We start from the raw sequence: 16051 nt of genomic DNA on the forward strand, positions 1-16051 counted from the left end.
GAGAGAGTCGAGATCCTGGTGAGGCCTTGGGAAGCTTGGGCAGCCGTGCTTCCTACTGAGAGGGAGAATGTGCCCCCTTTCGTATGGGGAACAGAAAGTGGAGCGTTCCTCTTCTGACCAAGCTAGACTGCATCCTGTCAAGTGGGAGGTGATGTTGTTGATTGCATCACTTAGCTGAAAGGGAAGATTGGGGATGAGGCCTTGAGGAGGGTTCACAGGTGACGAAGGGGTGACTCAGAGGGACCCAGAGAAGAACTGCCACTGAGTGATGGCATCCAGGTGAGCTTGGAGACCATCTGCTTGTCTGTAGGACTGTGCCTGAGGGAGACAGATGGAGGTCGGACTGCTTATGGTTATCAAAATACCATGTTTAGAAAGGCACTTAACTACCTGCATTGATGAAGCATTTAAGAACTCACTGTGGCCAACGGCAACATGGCATTATTATTCCAAGTGGCTAATTTTGCCAAGACTGGGCAGGCACCTGCAGGTGCATAGTGATGCGTGTTCAGGCTCTGGCAGTGACTAGGTCTGCATTGAAGATCAGCACTTTCTGTGTGAACTTGGGCAAATTGCTTACTCTTCTGTGCTTTGGGATCCTGGTAGGATCTTAATCAGGAAAATATGAAGTGACTGATCGAAAGGGCCTGGATAGAACCGTGCCTGGATATTAAACATTTAATAGCAAAAGCTGCTGCTGCTGTTATCATTATTATTCAGTTCATCTGACAATACCAGATGTTTCTGGAAGGTTTATAATTTAAACCTTTATTGTAGAGCAGGAACACGTCATAAGTACTCCACTTTTCTGTGGCAGGAAGAATGCCAAAGGGCACTGTGCATTCCTGTTTGGAAAGGATAAAACTAAAATAAACATTAAAAACCTTTCTCGGAAAAAAATAGAGAATCAAAGAAGTTTATCAAGTCCGTCTTTTAGTAGGCAAGTTTCCATATTCAGCCCCTAACCTCCCCAGGAATTGCATTGCTTTCCTGGGTGACTCCCAGGAAACGGGGCGGGGGTAGGGGGGGAGGTGGTGAATGACGTAACTGCCCAAATCGATCTCCCTGACTTGGTAGAAAAAGGTAAAGCAAATACAAAAGAACAATGATGTACTAACAGTACAGTTAGCATTATTTTTGAGGCAGAGTAGATTTTCTAAAATGTGTTTGTAGTAAATCAAGACATTTAGCATTGTGACTATTCCAATTCTTTCTCAACCTAGTCACCCACTTTTCAGTGAAATTTATAGTGTCTTCATTGACCATGCAAGTTTTTTTTGGACACCTCTCTATCCCACTCAACATTTTTAAAAGACATTGCTATACTCCTGGGATAAGATTTCTCTCTACTTTGGAAGTATATAATTCAAACATCAAAAGAGAAGACAATGTTTTTTCTCTTTTTAGAGAATCAAATGCACTTTAGCTTTGTTCCTGGGAGATAGATATACAGGAAAATTTGGTCACTCTACACTAAACAGCATTTTATATCTGGAAATAATAACTAGTTGCCAAGAAGGAAGGAATTATTTTTCTCTTTATGGAATCGACAAACTCCAGGTAATGAACAGACTGTTCCTAGAACTGGGTGGATGGTGCACAAAGATACTTTGTTTTGGCATGAAAGACTCTGTTGAAATTGCTCTTTCTACGTTAAAGAACTGTGCTAACTTGGTGGATGTTTAGGAAACCATTGATGCTTGCCAATACTGAAAGACCAAAACCTGCGGGGGGTGAAAAACATTTAAAACGTTTTAAGTAAAAATATAGAACATATGTCAACCTTGGATTACCTTCAAGTTTACAAGTTATTTTGTTGTTCTATTTGTTAAACAGTTTCCCAGAAGAAAGGTTTGGGATTTCTTTAAAAAACGCACAAATATTTGACATCACCTTCATAAAAGGAACATTGCCGAGAGGACGGCAGCGTGTGGGACGGATTCCCGCAGCGTTTAGTTTACTTAGGACATGACTGCTTTCTCCACTGCACACTGCAGAGGCTTGGGACAAAGCCCGGAATTCATTAGTACAACATAAACTGAGACTACCAGCAGTGGTTCTCAACCTTCCTGATGCCGGGACCCTTTAATACAGTTCCTCATGTTGTGGTGACCCCCAACCATAAAATTATTTTCGTTGCTACTTCATAACTGTAATTTTGCTACTGTTATGAATCGTAATGTAAATATCTGATATGCAGGATGTATTTTCAGGGGTTGCCACCCACAGGTTGAGAACCGCTGAGTCCTAGAGTATGCAGAAACAAACTTAAATAATGTTCAGATTTTAGCTTTGATAGGTAGAAACCTTTACCCAAATGCTCAGTGTCCTATCTTATTTTCAAGGCCAATCCGAAGTTTTGGTTACTGGTTTTGCTAATAATTCCGGATCCATCATCTATTATAGTTCAGAAAATACTTAGGCAAAATTTAAAAAGTTACTGTATGATCAAAATTTTAACAAAACATTAGAACTGTAAATAAAAGAAATAATTTATAACCTGAAAAAATGAATTTTTAGCAAGTCCTTCTTCCAAGTTCATGTTTTTTCACATATACTTTTACCTACTTATATAAATACAATGTTTATTGTTTTCTTATCTGAAATCATCAGATGTGTCTTTTGTATTACTTTTCACATTTTTTAAGAAATAAGACATAGCTAAATCTATTCATAATAGTCCTTTTTATTCTTCATGGTTGAATTAAAATACTACCTTCTTTTTCATGAACAGCCCAAGCCAAGTTCCCCTTTGCGCTTCTCTGCCGGAACTATGGTTGTTGATGCCCACGTCTGTCTCCACTGATAAACTGGAAATTACTTGAGGGTAGCAATTTATTCATCTTTAAATTCCCCCAAGTAGCTAGTCGATTGCCTTGCCCATGGTAGGCACTAAATAAATACTTGGGTATTGAATTGAAACTAATCCATAGAATCATTTACAGCAAAGTGATTTAACAAGAAGTTGCGTTGAGAAGACAGGAGCAAAGTCACAGGAGGAAAATGCCAGTAAGAAGAGGGGAGAAGAGGGGAGAACTGATGAGGTAGAGGGAGAATTTAAGTGTAAAAGCATCAATAAGGAGAAGACTGTTTAAGAAGATATGTCATAAGCCTGTTTGCACCAGCAACATTTCAGTTAAATGGATAAACCGAGAATGCACGAACTAAAAGTGCAAAGATACTCTGAAAAAACTATAGTAAGCAATTTTAATACTCCTCTTTAAGGATCAGATCGAATAGCTAAATAATTAATGAGCTCATAGAAGAATTTACTTGAAACCTCAAAGTTAGGATTTAGTAGACATCTACATAGAATCTTACATCTTTTGATTAGAGTAGACATTTTTAATGCCCAAGAAACATTTTAAAAGGTTACTTAATAGGCTAGAAATAAAATCGTAATCTTAAAATTAAGATTTTTACAGTCCACTTTCTCTATTCATAATCAAGTAAAGTTAAATATAAATATTAGAAAAAAACCACCAAAAGGTTTTAACTGCATAAAAACACTAAGAAGAAGTGAAAATGAAACATTTTATGCCCAAAATTTAGAGCATAGCAAAAACTGTATTCATAAGAAGTAAAAGCAGAAAACAAGGGGACTAAGGAATCATCTTAAGAAACTAGGAAAAGAATAACAGAATAAAACAAATAAAAGCCAGAAGAGAACGACATTGAACATAATTATTTTTTAAAAAGGAAGACAAAAAAACAAATACAAAAAACAATATAAGCAAACCCCCAAGCTGGTTATTTTAAGAAATAAAAGATTAATTCTTTTAGGATCCTTATTTGAGGATCAAAGAAAGTAAAGCAGACAAGATGAGAAAAGAGATAAAACAACAGAGAGAAAGAGGGAGAAGATAAGAGACTATTCAATTGCAACAGGTGATAACCCAGAGAATAGATGCTTTCCTAAAAGACAACATACCCTAATGTCTTCTATTGTGATTGGCCCATTCAGGTTTTCCACTTCTTGGGTTCATTTTGGTAACTTAAAATTCCTGGGAGCTTTTTTCGTTGAGTTTTCCTTTCTTTCCATTTTTACTGTGGTTGAGGATAATCCTATTTCCTCAGTGGCCAGACCAGACTAGCGTAATGGCTTTGGTTTCTGGGTGACACACTCTGTTACCAACCAACCAAGCCAGGAAGAGGGAAGGACTTCAAACCAGATGTGAGGAACTAAGATGTGAGGATGTTTTCCTGGGAGAAAGAGACTGGAGGGACACAATAACTGTCTTCCTATTTGAAGATCCTTTAACCAAGAAGCATGGGTAAACACATCCTGTAAGACCCAAGAGAGAATTAAAAATACCTGTGTACCGGGACAAATTTAGGGATCTGCTATATTACTCCTCTTGCCAACATGTCAACTTTGCAATGATTTCCCTGACTCTTTTACCTTAAATGTGTCCACACTTGAGTCAAAAGCACTAACCTGCCTATTCATAAACCTCAAAATCACCTATATTTGCAAAATGTTCCTTTCTTGTTTCACTTTTCAGAGTCATTTGCAGTGGTCGCCAAACTTTCGGACCTCACGGACCGTCAGTTGGCAACTGCTGGTTAGAGAATTTACTATGATTTGTGGAAGGGCAGAGTAGTTTTCCATAACTAAACTACCAAATGCTTTTGCTTTTGGCATTTTTCGGATATTTACTTATTGGGGGGAAAAATCCTCTCCACTGCTCTATTGTGTCAACACATCTCGTGTCCATATGTAAATGGCACGGTTCTGCACTCTTTTCTGCGCTGTTGTTCTGTTATGTGACCTTATCTATCCTTGGTTCAGCGTCACACTCTTGTAATTACTAACACTTTTTGCTTCATCTTTTATTTGGTAGAACAAGTCTTACTACTTTCTTTTTCTAGATCAAGAGTATCATGACTGTCCATACATTTTTAGAATCAGCTTACAATTTAGAACCCACCTTCCCCTCAAAAAGAGAGAGAGAGAGAGAAAGAGAGAGAGAGAGAGAAAGAAAACTGAATATTTTATTGAAATGGCCTTGAATCTGTAGGTCAATATAGACTGAATTTTCATTTTTACTATATTGAACCTTTCAATTCAAAAACTGGATATATCCCTCCATTTATTTGCTTCTTTTTATTTTCTCAAAAATATCTCAAATATTTCTGTGTAGAGGTATTGTACAACTTATATTAGATTTATTCATACTTGATATTTTTAATATTGCTATAATGATATTATTTTTCCTATGATATTCATGTTTCAATTATTCCATCTTTTTAATAAATGTATTGGGGTGACTGGATAATATTATACAGGTTTCAAGAGTATGTTTCTATTTTATTACCAAGTTGCTTGTTACTAGCATAAAGATATACATTTGATTTTTGTGTACTAAACTATTGAGCAAGTTAGCTAAATTCACTTATTAATTCTAATAGTTTATTTGTAGATTATTTTGGATTTTCTGTATATACAATCTTGCAGTCTGCAAGAAGTGGGGAATTAGATAGTTTCATTTCTAGCTGTTTTATGTTCATTTTGCTTTTGCTTTTCTTGCATTGGCTGTGAGCCCTAGTCAAAGTTAAATAATGAAAGGAGTGCATATTTGCCCCATGTCCAGACTCAAGAAGAAAGCCCTCATGACTTCATCATTGAATATGATGTTCACTGTATATGTTCTTACAGATACTCTGGCAGATTAAGGAAGCTTTCATCTCTTCCTAGTTTGTTAAGATTTTAACATGAATGAATGCTGAATTTATTAATACTTTTTTCTGTTGAGATAATCATATGATTTTTCTCCTTTATTTTATTAATGTGCGAGTTATATCAATAGATTTTTTTAATATTAGACCAGCCTTACATTCTTGGAATAAACCTTTGATCTTGATATATTATCTTTTGCATGTATTGTTCAGTTTGGTTTGCCAATACTGTGTTTGGGATTTCTGTATCTATGTTGATGAAGAGACAGGTCAGTAATTTTCCTTCCTTGCAACATCCTTATCAGGTTTTGGTATCATGATTATGCTGGCCTCATAAAACAACTTGAGCAGTGATCCTCCCCCAGCCTTTTCCCTGTTCTCTCAGAGTTATTGTGTAATATTGGTGTTTCATACTTAAATTCTCAGTAAAATTGACCCACAAGACACCTGGGGCCAAAATTTTCTATGTGGGAGTATCATTTTCTCTGTTGCTTTAAGAAACTTCCTTTTGTTTGGCTTTTGGAACTTTTACTTATGTGCCTAAGTGTGATTTTCTGTATATTTACCTTGCCTGGGGCAGAGGGAACTTTTGGGATATTTGGTTTGATGTTTTTCATTATTATTTTTAATAATTAAAGGTGCCTAGCTCAGTGCTCTGTAAACAAAAAATCACATTTATCAATAAAGCAGCCACATCCTATAATCACTGATGATGAACTTGTGGGAAAATCTATGAACCTGAAAATGAATCTGACTCTAGTGTGCTCCACAAAGCCATTAATGCACAGAAAGTGCTTAAACCAGTGCTTGGCATGTAGAGGGTATGGCATACATTTCATTATTGTTAATGCTTTTGTCGTGGTATTCTCTTCTCCCTGCCACCTTGATAGGTTCCATTTAAATAAAACAAAAACATTTTTATTGACTTCAGAGAGGAAGGGAGAGGGAGAGGTAGAAACATTAATGATGAGAGAGAATCACGCCCCATATTGGACATGTGCCCTGACGGGGAATCGAACTGTGGCCTTTCATAGGTCGATGCTCAACCACTGAGCCACGCCCGCTGGGCCTGACATGTTCCATTTTTTAAGGAAAAATGGAAATATGAAATCCCCTGGTATCAAGTGAACAAAAGGCCAAGGCACCTTGAAAACTATCATGACCAACACTCAAAACCAAGGCCAAAATCATAAACCATACATTTGATAAATTGAGCTTCAAAGTCGAAGGTTTATGCTTCCTCTCTTCTATTCCCTGGATGATTTAATTAATGAACCTGCCACTTTTTCAGAGTTCTCCTTCACCTGTGTCACTGAACTACTTTTGAGTCCTCCCAGGTGGCAAATTATCCATGCAGCTTGAGCGCTAAGTGGAAAAGAGCATCTCTTACTAGCACTCTTGGAGACTGTTTTAGAGTTAAGTAAATTTTGTCTTACAAGATTGGGCATGTTTTTGTTCAGAAGAATTGGAAAGTGTATTTTCCAGTGATACGAATAGTAGTATTAGCATTTGAAAATAACAAATTAAAAATATCGTGGTCTTAAGTATATTAAGTACATAAAATCCTGTAAACAATTTTGATGACACGTTATTTAAACTGTTAAATTGATTTTGAAGAATTTTTGTCTTTTGGGGAGATATTTGATATCATGGTAATGTTTTTTAAAAGACTTGTTTTCTTTCATAAATACTACAATATTTATGAATGAAATGACATAATTTCTGGTTTTTGCTTCAAAGTAATATGGGAGGGCCATCTGTGTCAGGGCACAGAAAAAAACACGTGTCCAGCAGTTGATTATTGTTGAAGCTGGAGAAGGAGGCCTTACGGTCTCATAATACCCATCTGCCAACTTTTGCATATGTTTATGATTATCCCTTACAAAAGAATTTCAAACATTGGGTAAAATATTACATGAATTAGTACCGTCAAATCCCAAGTTGCTGGAAAAGACTGTCAACACAAATTTAATTACTGTATCCTCATATTCCATTAAGGCAAGATTCATGACTTAAGCTACTTTATATCTTTTATGTGTGATATTGTAGGAGCTCAATATGATTTTTGGATGAATTAGTGATCTTTATTCTTGTTATTATAATAAATTTGCAGTGAATCACTTCCAGCAAATATCACATATCCACATAAACTATACTTTATTTATTTATTTATTTAATTTTTTAAAAATATATTTTATTGATTTTTTACAGAGAGGAAGGGAGAGGGATAGAGAGTTAGAAACATCGATGAGAGAGAAACATCGATCAGCTGCCTCTTGCACACCCCCTACTGGGGATGTGCCCGCAACCAAGGTACATGCCCTTGACCGCAATCGAACCTGGGACCCTTGAGTCCGCAGGCTGACGCTCTATCCACTGAGCCAAACCGGTTAGGGCGACATAAACTATATTTTATTTAAAAAACTCAGTAAGTAGCACTTACCAATCGGATTATTTCAAGCAAAAACCTAGAGTCATCCTTGATTTCTTCCTTTACTTCATGCTCCATATCTGGTTCATCACCAAACCCCATTTGGTTCACTTCCATACAGAACCCCTGCCTACCTCTGGCTACCTAGTTCCATCTTCTGTCATTTCCTGCCTGGAAAACGGCCACAGTTAGATGCCAGTGGTGGTGAGAACAGGTGCAATCCAGAGTCATACTATTCTCCTAGTTTCTGCTTTTGTTCTTCTACTGTTCATTCTACAGGAAGAGTATGACTGATTTTTTAATGTAATTTGGGGTATGTCACTCATCATAAAACCAGTGATTCATATTGAACGTAGAATACAATTCACACTTCTTATCACAGCCAACAAGGCCTGTGTGTTCTGGCTGGTTTCGGAGGTGTTCCAGTCACCCAATTCTGTTCTCTGAACACAGGCACATTGGGCACCTTCTGCCCTGGGGCCATTATCCTTGTTTCCTTTGCATGCAGTCCCTTCCCCCAAGTTCTCCGCATGACACGCCCTTTAGTTCTCAGTTTAAGTTGTCACCTCCTCAGATACCTTCTCTGGTGTCATAACTGATTACAGCCTGCCTGGTTTATTCACTTGTGTATCATAAATTGCCTCCAATAGAAGTCCTGTCTCTCTCTTCATCTCTCCAGAGTCCATCATACTGCCTAACCCATAAAAACCGCATTTCATTGAAATCTAAGGCATGATCAATTATAGGATACAGTATTATATTCTGAGCCACCAAGAAAATAAAAGCACTGCAAATTAAACTATGGCATAATGCCATAGTTTTAAAGACTGTTGATTGTAAGATAATCTTGACTTCTGAGATATTACAATGTTGAAAAAAATTCATGCTTGAATTGATGAAATACGTTATCTTGTTGAGTAAATGAATGTACTTTGCTTATTCATGATGACTTGTTTGCTAGTGATTTTTTTCAGGAAGTTATTCTGAGAAAAGATAGACTTGTAGAGGCCAAGAGATATAGGCCATGAATAGCATTTTATTATGAAAAGACGGATATTGTTTGTATGAAGAGGTATGAGTAATTCAAAGGATTGTATGAGTAATTGTTCCAAATTGCCAGTGACTAGCTTATCAGCAATGATTAAAATTTTGTAGGTGCTTTGTGGGCCAGTAAACTTGAATTTTCAACAAACACTTCAGGCGACTCATGCCATTGTCCTGGAAGTAGATTTGGGCCCTACACTGTAAAAGAAAGGAAGACAAAAAAAAAATATGGGGGCAGTTAGCAGTGGAAATATGAGGAAATATGATCATAGTGCTTCTGTTTAATAAAATATGAGATCATTTGACTCAATGTAGTGGGGTAGGGATTTTGGAGCTTTCAGAAAGAAGGTATGGAATAGGCAAAATGCAGACAGTGTGAAAGCATAAGGAAATTATGTGTTCTATGGAGATGGAGTAGATTGGCAGACAGATTTGAGAAACACTTTAGAAGAAAAGGTATTTGGTTGGATGTTAGATGGCAGGTATCCTAATGCGGTGTAGTAACAAACACTGCCACTGGAGGAGTAACCTGATAACCCACTCCCCGTAAGCTCCCTTACAGTCGTGGTCCCTAAAGGATATTCCATTCCCGTAAGATCTGACTGTTCCTGGGTAGCTGTGGAATTGCTGCTTCCATTGTTATCATTTCTATAGTTCGAACAAATAAATTTATAGTTGAGGGAGGCCAGATTAAAACATGGACCTGGGACAAAAAGTATTCCGGCTGGTACCCCCTAACGTATGTTCCTTCCCAATAAATAAGAGTCACTGAGATGGCCCAAGTGGTGAGCCCCTTCTGTGTGGAATGGAAAGAAGTCATCTTTTACATGCTAAGACCACAGTTTTCCATTCTCACAGGAAAACGTCCAGACGTCCAGGATGGCTTCATGCTCTGCTGCTCTGCCCTTGTGCTCTGATCTGTCTGTACAGCCTCATCTTTCTGAACTACACATTGCACTCAGTCTTCCTGCTCATCGTCCAGTGCCGCTGAGGCTGCCATCTTTAGCTTAGGGTGCATGTACCTGAGGACATATTGGATCCACTGGGCGTGTGGGAAAGATATGGGTGTCCCTCCTGCAGGGCGCTCTGTGCTCTTTACCTCCAGGCCTTTGCCCCTGCTTTGTCTTCTGTCGGTGGAAACATCTTGTATGTTATCTGACAAAGTCCTGCTAATCTTAAGATCTCACTTGAAACCTCACTTCTTCCAAGAAGCCTCTTCTGAAACTTCCGAGTGTGAGGTTACCAAGCCTCCCCCGTATCCTCCCTGACACTCTGTTAGCCATATTCACCACTTTGTGTCACAGCTGCCTCTTTACCGAGACACACGTGCAAAGCACCAGTGTCTAACCCAGTCCCTGGCTCAGACATGGGCTGGACAAATGTCGACAGAATGTGAAAAAAGGAAACATTTATTCATTTTTAAAATGTCTTATCCATCTCATTAAGCCAGTTTCTTATAATAGCACACATAGTTTCTGTCTATTTAAAAATCTTCAGGGGACTTCTGTCTTGAGCTATAAATGAAAATGATTTGTGATAAAGCATAATGTGGGATATAATAACATTATCATAACTTAACGATGTAATAAAAGCTGATTGCAAGTATAGGCAGACTCATAAAAAATAGAAAAAACCATTTGGGGCAAATATTTGAAAAACCTCTGTGGATCCTGCTTTGTACAATAGTAGCATAAAAGGAAGTAGTAATTTACACTTTCAGCAGGTAGTTTTTAAATTACACATATAGATATATATATTCATAATCTCTTTTTTGTCCTTTTAAAGTGGTTGCATGTGCCTGAAGTTTAGTGCTGACATGTTCTGGGGTAAGGTTGAAATATCTGAAATACCTTGTCATTCCAGCTGTTCCCTTAGTGGCTTTCTCACCCTGGGGTTTCCAGAGAGTGGGATGATAATTTGCTACTTTGGTGAGCCTGTGGTTTAGGCCCATTGACATTCACAAATACTATAATAGGAGAGAATGCTTAAAGTCCAGTGGTTCTCAACCTTCCTAATGCCGCGACCCTTTAATACAGTTCCTCATCTCGTGGTGACCCCCAACCATAAAATTATTTTCGTTGCTACTTCATAACTGTAATTTTGCTGCTGTTATGAATCGTAATGTAAATATCTGATATGCAGGACGTATTTTCATCGTTCGCGACCCCACAGGTTGAGAGCTGCTGGACACACTACAAATCATTTTGGTACTGCTCAATATAGGTACCAATGTGCTTAGCATTTACCATGTTAGGAACCATGAAAAAATAACAGAAAATTCTTTTCTGTAATCATGAAAAAATACTATGTGAAGAAAAAGAAGAGAGATGCAATAACTGATGACTTTGTTTTCTCTCCCATCTTCTCTCCCTTGCAGGTACAGCTTGGCCAAGTAGAAATCAAATGCCCCATCACAGAATGCTTTGAATTCCTGGAGGAAACAACGGTTGTCTATAACCTAACGCATGAAGACTCCATAAAATATAAATACTTCTTGGAACTTGGCCGTATCGATGCCAGCACCAAACCATGCCCTCAATGCAAGCACTTTACAACCTTCAAGAAAAAAGGACATATTCCCACCCCTTCCAGATCAGAAAGCAAATACAAAGTAAGCATGTTCACCAGAGTTGTGGGTTAGATGTCACATGATGGGAGCAGCCAAAGTAGGCCAACTTGTGGTGGGCATTAAGTGGGCTTCCTTCCCTACCCGTACTCTAAGGTGAGTGTCTATTGGCTCTGATTCTGAAAATGTGTGGTCTGGGGAGGCGGATAATCAGAGAGCACTCTTGAGGATGTAATGAAGGTTTTCCTTTGACTTTAACCATGTTTCACATTCATCTAGAAGCATAATTGAAAGGCTAATCTTTAAAGAAATTGTCCTTACTATTACTAAATATTAAATAAAGATTAAGGCTTTTTAAATTTACTATAAGTTTGAGTTGTTCATAGACCCAATATGAATCCCGTCTGGCTCTGTTGGTAATAAGAGAAAATAGTATAAAATGCTGTTCAATCATTTATGCAGCAAATACAAAATGTCAGTATTCGCTAGGCAGTGTGTTAAGTTTGGGGGATACAGAGGCAAATGAGACATACACCTTGCTTCAAAAAAATGCCTAATCATGATGAGAGACATGTGCTCTAAAATAACACTTCCATATGACTAAACAGCAAAACCAGACAAACAAACGTGAATCCCGTGCACTTGTGCTTTGAGAACATGATGGGGGGCTGGGGGTTAGGACGTTAGGAGAGGCTTCATAGAGAAGACACTCTCCAGGCAGATAAACAGATAAAAACAGCGGAGAGCATTTCAGAGCAAGAGATGAGTCAGTGCTCAGCCCAGAGGCTGAGGCTAACGCGTGTGGAAAACAAGAGCTGGTGGAGCTTGTGGAGAGAGTGGGAGGCAGCTGGTCAGGCGTTTAAGAGCAGATCCTGTTGAGGCTTTTACGCTGTGCTCAGGAGTGTGACTTTAATTCTGTAGGCCTTACAGGAAGATCGTTCTGGCAGTGTTAATAGAGGATGTCACAGGAGGGCAGACTGAAGGCAGAGAAGCCTAAGGCAGCCACTCTGGGAGCGAGTCCGTAGTTCACAGCCTTGACTGCACGTTGGAATCACCTGGAGCGCTTTTAGACACCAGGGCCCCAGGCCCACCCCAGAACGGTTGTCTGGCAAATTTTTGGGCCTCACTAGGTAACACTAAGATGCAGCAGCACTGGGAACTTTGCCGTAAAGGAAGCGGAAAAGTGATGAGGCTGCGGCAGTAGTTTTCATCCTTGTCATTACAGCAGAATGGCAGGATGAAGTGGTCTCAAAGGCTGTTTGAAGTCATCTCCATTGAAGGTAAGTTTTCACCCATGTTCCGTGGCTTGGAAGAAATAGATGCTGCATTATTCATTCTGTAGCTCTGAGGGGACCATGGCTTAGCTAGTAGTTTCCTCCATACCATTGTAGTGATGAGCTAGACTAGGTTAGTGAAAGCCTCTTAAAGGCCCACTGGTTTTTGAATCTGCTAGACCCTCATAGTTAATTTTTTATTTTCTAACTAGAGGCCTGTTGCACGAAATTCATGCAAGGGACTTGGGGGTCCCCTCCCCGTACCCCCTGACTGCCGCAGTGGCTGTCTCTGCCTCAGCCCCCACCACCACGGCTTTGTCCGGAAGGACATCCAGTCTAATTAGCATATTATGCTTTTATTATAGATCAGTGATGGCGAACCTATGACATATGTGTCAGAGGTGACACACCTCATTTTTTTGGTTGATTTTTCTTTGTTAAATGGCATTTAAATATATAAAATAAATATCAAAAATATAAGTCTTTGTTTTACTATGGTTGCAGATATCAAAAAATTTCTATATGTGACACGGCACCAGAATTAAGTTAGGGTTTTTCAAAATGCTGACAAGCCGAGCTCAAAAGGTTTGCCATAACTGTTACAGATTTTGTGCATGTTTGTCTCTTTAAGGCATAACTGTAAGGAAGAAAAAAACTTTCATTTTTTTCTTCTCTTAAAAAGTGATTTTGAATGCTGACTTAGCAATAGAATACTTTTATTTCATTGTATATATTCTTAGGTTATTTTTATTCCAATTCTATGTTATTCCAATTTCTGATACTGTCAGGAATTACTTGTTTTAGAAGGACTTATTATTTCATAATGTAGGATATTTAATTTTTTCTAAATTACATTTAGAATTATATATTACACAAATTATATAACATACATTTATATAATTTATATATTTATAATTTATATATTTACAAATATATATATAAACTCAGACTATTACTATTTTAGAATTTGTATCAATTAAAATATCTATACACTAGAGGCCTGGTGCACGACATTTGTGCACTCGGGGGTTGGGGGGGGTCCCTCAGCCCCAACTGCACCCTTTAACAGTCTGGGAGCCCTCGGGGGATATCCGACTGATGGCTTAGGCCTGCTCCCTGCAGGCCAGCAGTCAGACATCCTTAGGACTGCTACAGAGGCGAGAGAGGCTCCCATCACTGCCACTGAGCTTGCCAGCCATCAGCCCGGCTTCTGGCTGAGCAGTGCTCCCCCTGTGTGAGTGTACTGACCATCAGGGGGCAGCTCCTGCATTGAGCATCTGCCCCCTGGTGGTCAGTACACCTCATAGCTACCAGTCATTCCACTGTTCAGCCTATTTGCATATTACCCTTTTATAGGATAATTGAATCAAAGTGGATACAATTTAAAAATATATTGCTTTATGGAATGAGTAAAAGGCGATATAATTTAAGATGCAATTATAGCAATAGTGAACTGTTACAGGTTTCATTTCATCCCAAATTGCCAAATTATCTTATAATGAGCATAATTTATCACAATGCACATTATTTCATATAGAAAATATTAAAATTATAGGACCCTATCCTATCTAATAAAAGAGAAACATGGTAATTAGCTGTACGTCCGCTACCCTTCCCATTGGCTAATCAGGGCGATATGCAAATTAACTGCCAGCCAAGATGGCAGCTGGCAGCCAGACAGCTTGAAGCGAACATGAGGCTTGCTTGCTTCAGTGATGGAGGACTCCAACGTTCCCCGCCTGCTGCTGCTGGCCTCTGAGCTTGCAGTTTGAAACATTGTTACAAATATAGAAGCTAAACAAAACCCCAGAAACCTGCTTTCAGCCAGCCGGGATCTCAGAGCTGGAGTTGAAACAGTGTTTCCATTATAGATCCCAAACAAACCAGATACCTGCTTTCAGCAGCGGAGACCTAAGAGCTAGAGCCAGAGCTAAAGCTGGCCCAGAATAAAAAAAAGAAAAAAAAAGGAGCGGTTGGGAGCTTCAGTCACCCGCCAGCCTAAAAACAGCCCTCAGCCCCTCACCCAGACTGGCCAGGCACCCCAGTGGAGACCCCCACCTTGAAGGGTGTGTGACCAGCTGCAAACAGCCATCATCCCCTCACCCAGGCTGGCCAGGCACCCCAGTGGGGACCCCCACCCTGATCCAGGACACCCTTCAGGGCAAACCAGCTGGCACCCACCCATGCACCAGGCCTCTATCCTATATAGTAAAAGGGTAATATGCCTCCCAGCACTGGGATCAGCGGAGCCACGAGGCCTCCTGGCACTGGGATCAGCGTGACAGGTTAGCGCCCAAACCCCCTGATTGCCCTGCGGCTCTGTGTGTGACAGGGGGCGGGGCCACAACCTCCCTATCCGCCCTGCTCTGTTCATGACAGGGGAAGGCGCCCCAACCCCCTGATCAGCCCTGCTCTGTGCCTGATAGGGGGGAGCTCCCCAACCCCCTGATTGCCCTGCAGCTCTGTGTGTGACAGGCTGCGGTGCCCCAACCCCCTGATCGGCCCTGCTCTGTGTGTGACAGGGTGCGGCGCCCCAATCCCCTGATCTGCCCTGCTCTGTGTGTGACGGCGTGCCCCACTCCCCTATCAGCCCTGCTCTGTGTGTGACAGGGGGGAGCTCCTCAACCCCCTGATTGGCCTTGCTCTGTGCGTGACAGGGGGTAGCTCCCCAACCCCATGATGGGCCCTGCTCTGTGCGTGACGGGGGGAGCTCCCCAACCCCCGATCGACTCTGTTCTGTGCGTGACAGAGTATGGAGCCCCAACCCCCCTGATGGGCCCTGCTTTGTGAGTGACAGGGGGCAGCGCCCCAACCCCCTGATTGGCCCTGCTCTGTGCGTGACAGGGGGTGACGCCGCAACCTCCCCATCGACCCTGCCTTGAGTGTGACAGGGGGCGGTGCCCCAACCCCCCAATCGGCCCTACCCTGAGCGTGACTGAGGGTGGCATCGCAACCTCCCGATCCGCCCTGCTCTGTACGTGACAGGGGGTGGCACCCCAACTCCCCAATCAGCCCTGCTCTGAGCCCGACCAGGGGCCGCACCTAAGGATTGGGCCT

At 40.4% G+C, this 16051-nt stretch overlaps 1 protein-coding gene across 10 annotated transcripts in view; it reads left to right on the forward strand.

The window, feature by feature from the left end:
- RNF217 (ring finger protein 217) overlaps positions 1–16051 on the forward strand; it is a 125188-nt gene that overhangs the window by 59924 nt on the left and 49213 nt on the right. For all 10 annotated transcript variants that reach the window (XR_004968994.1, XR_004968995.1, XR_004968996.1 and 7 more), the window contains one exon: positions 11532–11765. Coding sequence is in view for 7 of the 10 variants with exons in the window: in XM_036318227.1 (XP_036174120.1) it covers positions 11532–11765 (234 nt within the window). In the remaining 3 variants the exon portion in view is untranslated. The remainder of the gene's footprint in view (positions 1–11531; positions 11766–16051) is intronic.

Source organism: Myotis myotis, unplaced genomic scaffold, assembly GCF_014108235.1.
Source record: "Myotis myotis isolate mMyoMyo1 unplaced genomic scaffold, mMyoMyo1.p scaffold_m19_p_7, whole genome shotgun sequence".
Classification (NCBI taxonomy): domain Eukaryota; kingdom Metazoa; phylum Chordata; class Mammalia; order Chiroptera; family Vespertilionidae; genus Myotis; species Myotis myotis.